This window comes from Pongo pygmaeus, chromosome X (genome assembly GCF_028885625.2).
Source record: "Pongo pygmaeus isolate AG05252 chromosome X, NHGRI_mPonPyg2-v2.0_pri, whole genome shotgun sequence".
Lineage (NCBI taxonomy): Eukaryota > Metazoa > Chordata > Mammalia > Primates > Hominidae > Pongo > Pongo pygmaeus.
In genome coordinates this window covers 35,650,413-35,659,182 of record NC_072396.2, presented here as the reverse complement: position 1 = coordinate 35,659,182, position 8,770 = coordinate 35,650,413, and the positions used below count along the sequence as shown (strand labels likewise).

At 40.2% G+C, this 8,770-nt stretch overlaps 1 protein-coding gene across 1 annotated transcript; it reads right to left on the bottom strand.

Annotated features, from left to right (window-relative positions):
- Positions 1 to 549: 549 nt before the first annotated feature.
- FAM47B (family with sequence similarity 47 member B) lies at positions 550 to 2,656 on the bottom strand. The gene has a single exon (XM_054471778.1). The coding sequence runs from the start codon at positions 2,593 to 2,595 to the stop codon at positions 694 to 696; it is 1,902 nt and encodes a 633-aa protein (XP_054327753.1). The 5' UTR covers positions 2,596 to 2,656; the 3' UTR covers positions 550 to 693.
- Positions 2,657 to 8,770: the final 6,114 nt, after the last annotated feature.

Here is an 8,770-nt window from a genome sequence, read left to right as displayed (position 1 = left end):
TGTTAACATTATTTTGGCTATAGACTCCAATTTTTGGTTAACAAAATAATTGTCATAATTATTTCATTAAATTTTCATATAAGAAGAGTTATATAATTCTTCTTTTACTCAGCACATTTTTTTTTTTTTGGAGACAGGGTCTTGCTCTGTCGCCCAGACTGCAGTGCGGTGGCACGAAGCCATCCTCCCACCTCAGCTCCCCAGGTAGCTGGGACTACACGTGCACGCCACCATGCCTGGCTAAATTTTGCACTTTGTAGAGATCAGGTTTCACCATGTTTCCCAGGCTGGTCTTGAACTCCTGGGCTCAAGCAATCCACCCACCTGGGCCTCCCAAAGTGGGGAGGGATTACAGGTGTGAGTCAACGCACCCGACCCCATTTCTCTTTCTAATATTAATTCTGCTTTTGTTTCTGGTTGTATGTATTTTTACAAATAATTGAAAGGATGATGTAATATTCACAATGCTTCAACAATGTGAAAAAAGTATATGTGAGTATAAATCAAATAATTGATAAAATATATGAAATAATGAGGCCAAAGCAGGTCATTAAGACACATTTATAAGCATTGGGTATTGAATTTACAGATGTTGCCAAAGTTGTACATTCACGGGGCTAGTCATCATAAATTCTGATTGATGTTTAAAATGAGAGCAAGAAATACCCAATTAAGCAGTAAATTGAAAACCATCTAATGTTCTTTTGATGCATCTGTGACGTCTTCTTTGTACTTGTAAACTTGCATTGCACGTTGAACAGGAGTCTTAACAGAGTCGTAAGTCCATCCCTTCCTGGCAAACAGCTTTTCAATGACGCCAGGCATTCTGTAGCCCTTGCTTAGAATGAAATCCTTAAAGGCAATTGGTCCATAAAGACCGTCAAGAATGTCGGGTTCATCAGGCTTTTCAAGTACGGGCTTGGGGTCAATCAAAGGTTCATCACTTCTTAGCTTTTTCCCCAACTTAGGCTCGAAGTACCATGGTCCATACCTTATCGTCCCACGCTGTGCACTATAAGAATGCGGTGCTGCCCGGAGTCTCCTGTCCCAGTATTTTATCCGTAAGAATTCGACCTCATCCGTGTCGTCTAGCTCCATGCCGTACTTCAGCCTTGAAGCACACTCGTTTGCCTTCTTAATCTTTTGGTCTTGATAGGTTATTCTGCACTCAGGGGTAAAGTCAAACAGACTGCTGATGGGTTCTTCATCAACTCCCAGGTCTCCAGCCCTCTTGAAGTCACGGAGTTTTCTCGATGTGTATATATGTTGAAGAGAGTCAGAAATGCACTCCGTTGTGCTTAGTGTATCTTCCTGAAACGGTTCTTTTAGGTGGGACACTCCAGTCTTGGTAGGCTCCGGGCAGAGACTGGACACCCAATGAGTCTTGGGAGGCGCCAGGCGGAGACTGGACATTCGACGAGTCTTGGGAAGCACAAGGCGGAGATGGGGCATCCGACTCTCAAAGGGCCTCGGGCAGGATTCCCAAAAATGGTATTTACCAGGCTTGGTGAGTTCCTCGGTTGTCATCTCCTGGCCCTCACAACGAGCCAGTGCGTCTTCCAGCTTCTTCTCAGAATCCAGTTTCAGCACCTGTAGCAGGAAACTGGACACCCGATGAGTGTTGGGAGGTTCCAGGCAGAGATGGGACACTCCAGCCTCGGGAGGCTCCGGGCAGAGACTGGACACCTGAGTCTTGGGGGGCTCTGGGCGGAGATGGGACACTCCAGTCTCAGGAGGCTCCAGGTGGAGATGAGATACGTTAGTCTCGGGAGGCTCTGGGCAGAGATGGGACGCTCCAGTATCAGGAGGCTCTGGGCGGACACTGGACACCAGAGTCTTCGGAGGCTCTGGGCGGAGATGGGATACTCCAGTCTCGGGAGGATCCGCGTGGAGATGAGATGCGCGAGTCTCTGGAGGCTCCGGGTGGAGACTGGACACCCGAGTCTTGGGAGGCTCTGGACGGAGACTGGACACCGGAGTCTTGGGAAGCTGCGGACGGAGATGGGACACCGGAGTCTCGGGAGGCCGTGGGCAGGATTCCCCACAGGGATATTTACCAGGCTCGGTGGGTACCTCGGTTGTCTTCTCCCGGGCCTCACAACGAGCCCAAGCGTCCTCCAGCTTCCTTTCAGGATCCAGCTGTTTCAGCACCTGTAGTAGGAGATCTGGAGGCATATCTTTTCCCAGATTGGGGTACATGGCCAAGGGATGCTTGGTCATCAGCTGGGCTTCCACTTCCTTTACGAACGCTTTCCGTGCTGGCTGTGCTGGCGAGAGCTCGGAAAATAGGGCCGTTTTATTGAACAGCTTTTTCTTCCTGCTTTTGGGGTCAGCTTGGGGACCTCTGAGAGATATTTTGGGGAGTAAAAACTCATCATGGCGACAAACAAGCGTATCTTCGGGAGACGGACAGCCGCAGCGGAAGTCGTCCATGCCCTCCGTCACAAATACCTGGTTCCGAGTGTCCATCGGCGGGAACCTCAGGCGCCTGTGCTTGCGCTTCTCGAAGTACTTGGAAGGCGGTTTGTCACAGTACCAAGGCTTGGAGTCCATGCCCTGGGACCTTGGCCGGTCCTGCGGCCTCCGGTCCCCCATGGTGGCCCTCGCTGGTGTGCCACCTCTCCAGCTTCTGCCGTTCCAGATCCCTGCCGCTCTAGTCGCTAGGAGACCGCCAGCCACGCGCAGCCCAGGTTCCTTCCTGGAGATGGGGCAGCGCTGACGCCACCTGCGCAGCCCGGATTCTAACAGGTGTGTAGCAGAATCTCTTTCTGGGTTTCATTTGCGTTTCCTAATGACTACTGATATTGAACATCTCTATATTTGCTTATTTGCTATCCTTATCTCCCTTTGGTTGAAGTTTCTGTGGATTTTTCCCCCCATTTTTAAACTGTATTGCTGGATATCATATTTAGTTTTGAGACTCCTTGCTGTGTTCTGGATGTAAATAGGTTATCAGATATATGATGTGCAAATTTTTCACTTCATCCTTGGCTTTGTTCTTTCATTGTCTGTGTCAAAGAGAAGCTTTTTAATTTGATGAAGTCCAATTTATCAATTTGTTCTTTTACGGATTGTGCTTCTTTTGATGTATCTATGAAAAACTTTGCCTATTCAAAGGTCACAAAGATTTTTTTTCATTTAAATGTTATATTTTTTGTAAACAGCACAAGATATAGATCAAAGTTTTTATTTTAAAAATGTACCTATTGGTTACGTATATCTGGTAATTTCAGAACTATTTTTGTAAAGACAAAAATATTTTGTAAAGACTATTTTTGTAAAGAGTATCAGTTGTCTGTATTTTTTGAAGGTCAATTTCTGGGCACTCTTTTCTCTTCCATTGATTTTTCTCTCACACAAATTTCACACTATCTTGATTACTTTAGCTTTACAATAAATCTAGAAATTAGGCTGTACTAATTCTTTAACAATGTTCTTTTACAAAGTTGGTTCTTCTAGGTCCTTTGAATTTCTATACAAATTTTAAAATCTGTTTGTCTATGTCTTAAAAAAAAGTCCTGTTTGGATTTTGATTAGGATTCTGTTGAATCTATAGATCAATTTGAGGATAATTGGCATATTACCAATAGGAAATGTTCTGACCAATGAGGAAGGTCATCTTTCCATTTGTTTATGTGATTTTTCATTTTCTCAGGAATATTTTTTATTTTTTAGTGTATGTGTCTTTCAAATCTTTTTCTCTCCAGATTTTTCCTAAATATTGTTTTTCATACTATTATATGTAGTTTTTTTTTTTTTTTTTTTTTTTTTTGAGAGGGAGTCTCGCTCTTTCACCCAGGCCGGACTGGAGTGGCGTTATCTCGGCTCACTGCAAGCTCCACCTCCCGGGTTCATGCCATTCTCCTGCCTCAGCCTCCCGAGTAGCTGGGATTACAGACGCCCGCCACCGCGCCCGGCTAATTTTTTGTATTTTTAGTAGAGACGGGGTTTCACCGCGTTAGCCAAGATGGTCTCGATCTCCTGACCTCGTGATCCATCCACCTGGGCCTCCCAAAGTGCTGGGATTACAGGCCTGAGCCACCGCGCCTGGCCTGTAGTATTGTTTCTTAATTGCAATTTCCATTTTTTTGCTGTTAGCATATATAAATATTGAGTTTTGTATATCCATCTTGTATCATACAACCTTGGTAAACTCACTTATTATGTTCAGGAGCATTTTGTAGATTTCACTGAATTTTCTATATATATGATAATGTCATCTGTGAATAAAGACAGTTTGAGGCCAGGAGCGGTGGCTCACGCCTGTAATCCCAGCAGTTTTGGAGGCCGAGGCAGGCGGATCTCAAGGTGAGGAGCTTGAGACCAGCCTGACCTACATGGTGAAACCCCGTTTCTACTAAAAATACAAAAATTAGCCGGGCATGGTGGCGCGTGCCTGTAGTCGCAGCTACTCGGGAGGCTGACGCAGGAGAATCGCTTGAACCCGGGAGGCGGAGATTGCAGTGAGCCGAGATCGTGCCACTGCACTCCAGCCTGGCAACAGAGCGAGACTCCGTCAAAAACAAACACACACATACACACACACACACACACACACACACACACACGCACACACAAGACAGTTTCCCGTCTTCCTTTCCAATCTGAGTATCTTTATACTCCCCAGTCCAGTCGTAATTTTTGATTTTCCTTTGAATAATATCAGTTAAATTTTTATCTCTCTTATGGTGCTTAAAACAATACCTATGAAAAAGCATTTTTATAAAAAATTTTAATTATAGACAAATTCAGCCTGCATTGTTCCTTATGAATATCATTTTCTCATCACATAATAATTTTTCCTGTGCATTCTTACTCATTTTTGAAAAGAAGATTTCTGACTTCCCTTGTGAGGTGCAGCTGAACAATGTTTTCTACCATTATTAGCAGGTATACCCTAGTTCCTCCTTGTAAATGAGGCATGATCAATGCCTCTCTTCTCTTTGGTTCCTCCTCTGCAAAATAGACACAATATATATTCCTTTTAGGTTTCTCATTAAAGCAAATAAATGGTTTATGTGTAAATCAAGATAATCTATATAACATGATATTGTATAGTGTCTGGAAAAGAATAAGCATCCAGTAAAATATTGTTATTTTATATAGTATTACTACAATTTGAAAATAAAAATATTCTACCTTCAGTGTCTAAATAAAGGAGAAACAAACATCATACATTTATATATCACAAATATTTTCTTTTTTAAATTTAATTTTATTGTTATTATACTTTAAGTTTTAGGGTACATGTGCACAATGTGCAGGTTAGTTACATATATATACATGTGCCATGCTGGTGTGCCGCACCCATTAACTTGTCATTTAGCATTAGGTATATCTTCTAAAGCTATCCCTCCCCCCTCCCCCCACCCCACAACAGTCCCTGAAGTGTGATGTTCCCCTTCCTGTGTCCATGTGTTCTCATTGTTCAATTCCCACCTATGAGTGAGAATATGCGGTATTTGGTTTTTTGTTCTTGCGATAGTTTACTGAGAATGATGATTTCCAATTTCATCCATGTCCCTATTTATTGATTATAAGAATCTATGTTAAAGTCTCAAGATATTTAGTAGATTTCATAATGTGAAGTTGGTAAGACCAAATTTGATATGGATTTATTTTTAAATTTCTTACTTAGAAAAATTCCATGGACTGTATGTTAAATTCAAGAGCCAATGCTTCACCAATTCTCTATAACAGTACTCTAACTAGCAAGCTCATATGAGTACTCACTTATCTAAAATGGGTGAAGGTTTGAATAAAACTTCTATATTCTAAATAATCCCACAGAAGAACACACATTGAAGCTCTTAAAGATCAACTGGATATCTTCAAAAATTTTCAGGTGACTGTTCATTTAAACAGTTTTTGTACCTTACAGCCACTTTATTTTTTTCACTTTTCAAAGTAGAATATTATACAAAAGACACATATCCAGAATACATAAATAAATCTTAAAACTTAACAATGAGAAAACAAAGAACACGAAAAAGTTTATAATATATAGTGGTTTAACATGTACAGAGATTAATAGCTAAAGAAATAATTATAGTTGTGTGTACATATTGGTTAGTATACATGCACATATTTTATAGCTCTGTCTGCTGAGAAACTAGAAAAAAATGACACTCAATTAGCAACAGGTACCTCCAGTGCCCAGATCTTGGTTTCTAAATACCATTCTCCAAAATAACAAATGCAAAACAAAAAACAGACATACTTGGAGAAATGAGTAATTCTAGGCCTGGGGCAGTGAAAACACAAGATGAGCCTGGAGTATTATGTAATGCCAGAAAATACGGAAGTGCTCAGAAAACAAAAGAATAAAAGCAGATCAGGAGCGACACTGAAAGAGCACTCAATGGCCAAAGTTAAAACAATTTAAGCAACAAAATGAATTAAAATTTAAAAATTATAACACAGTATAAAATAAAATATCCATGAGTCCATACTGATATAAATAATTGTACAAATAAATAAATGAGGAGAAAGGTAAAAATCTTTCTTACAAAGAATTTCAAAATATGTACATAGATACTCCTCCCTCCAGCAGGTGAAATTTAAACGCCCTCCCCAGAGTGTGGGCTGGATTCTAAAAAATTGAATATGGAAAGGGAAAAATAGTAACATTTTAGTGGAGAAGCCTGGCAGTCCTCTCGTTAACCAAGTGATCAATGTTAATATCAGCAGTGAGAAGTCACGTTGGTATCATGTGCTCCTCTGATAGGATGTGATGAGAAAAACACTTCACCTCTGTAGTGTTCTTCCCTAAATTCCAGAATCCTAGCCTAATGAGGAGAAAACGTCTAACAAACCCAAGTCCAGGGACATTTTACAAAATTCTCAAGTACTCCTCAAATCCATAAAGGTCATGGGAAACAAGCAAAGGCTGAGAACCTGTCATAGACTTTAGATTAAAGAGACATGAAAACTAAATTCCATGTGGTAGCCTGGGTTGAATCCTGGCACTAAAAAAGGACATGAGTATAAAAATCTATAAATCTGAATATAGTCTGAAGTTTAGTTAATAGTAATATGTTAATGTTAATTTTTTAGTTTAAATGCATGTACAGTGTAAGATATTAATTTTAGGGGAAACTGAGTGAAATGTCCATGAAAATGCTTTGTACAGTGTTTGCAACTGTTTCATAAATCTAAAATTATTCTAAAATAGAAGGCTTCCATTTTAAACTACGTATTGCATCATGATGGATTATCAACAAATCACTATTAATCATACAGGAGAGAAAGCTGTAGCTTCTTTAAAATGCATACTTGTGGCACCCCTCACCCCATATATAGTAAATCATAATTTTTTCAAAGTGGAGCCAGTAATCTACATTTCACATGATCTTTAAATTATACACACCAATATGTGAGAATTACTTTTGTAAAGCCCTGTGCCTTTTATAGGCCCCGAAGACTTTCAAAGAGTTTAAAAACCACAGTGGTAATGGTATTATCCAAAGTAACCAAATTTGAAGAAAATTAAATTTCAGCAAGTGCTAGATGGGAATGTAAAAATCAGATAGCAGAGCCTGTGGACAAAATAATTCACTTAGATAACATGTCCATAACTGGGGGGCCCACGGGATAATTACCTCATGATAGAAGAGTAAAGAAGATACAAAGTTTGCTGAGTACCTGACTGGCAGTAAAAAAACAACTAGGAGTGAAAGCATCTTACTTGTGCAAAATAGTCCTTCTTGGGTTGAAGAAAACTGACATCACTATAGAGTGCAGAGAAATTACAACTGGCCTGTTCAGTCAAGAAGCACCAACTGTCTTAGTATAAAGTGTTATTCCAGAAATGAATAGTGTAGCTGACAGGCAAAACCAACACCAACAAGCTAATAAAGAAACGTTCAAGCAAGTCAAAAATGCTCTGAGTGGAGCAGCATGTAATGAATAAGTAAACAAGGGAATGAGAATAAACAATGAAAATCAATGTGATGAAGTGCATTGATTTAACGGAGCCTAAGTAGTCCCAGTTTTGACATTTTTGTGTGCCTCTGACTGCTCTACAAACTTTACTTTACCTTAACTCAGGACACCATTTTTATGCTCCAGCAGACTCATGTTATCTGAAACCTTGCTGCCTCTCCTATCCACACGCAGCACCTGCCAGCCTTTTACAGAAGCCGAATCACGTTCACTCTGATCCAATCGACTTTGTAATTGTTTTGCTTTTATTAGCTCTTGCTAAGTTCACCTTCTGTGTGGAGAACCTCAGAAACCAGATAACTCTGAGCCATAAGGCATGATATTGTCTTTTCAGAAGTATGAGTAAATAAGTATCGAGATTTCCCACATTTTGATTGGATTAATGACTCATTTCTCTAGGATATTGAAGTAAGTACTTGAGTCTTAACGCTCTGGCCAGAATTTCTAATATTATGTTGAATTGGAGTGGTGAGTGAGAGGATCCTTGCTTTGTGTCAGTTTTCAAGGAAAATGCATCCAGCTTTTGACTATTCAACGTGATGTTGGCTGTGGGTTTGTCATAGATTGCTCTTATTACTTTAAGGTATGTTTCTTCAATACCTAGTTTATTGAGAGTTTTTAACATAAAGTGGTGTCGAATTTTATTGAAAGCCTTTTCTGCATCTATTGAGATAATCATGTGGTTTTTGTCATTAGTTCTGCTTATGAATCACATTCGTTGATTTTTGTATCTTAAACCGATCTTGCATCCCAGTGATAAATCCAACTTTATCATGGTGGATGAGCTTTTCTGTGTGCTGCTGGATTTGGTTTGCTAGCATTTGGT

Coding starts and splice junctions, on each gene's coding strand:
- FAM47B (XM_054471778.1), bottom strand. CDS start 2,595: ATGGGGGACCGGAGGCCGCAGGACCGGCCAAGGTCCCAGGGCATGGAC.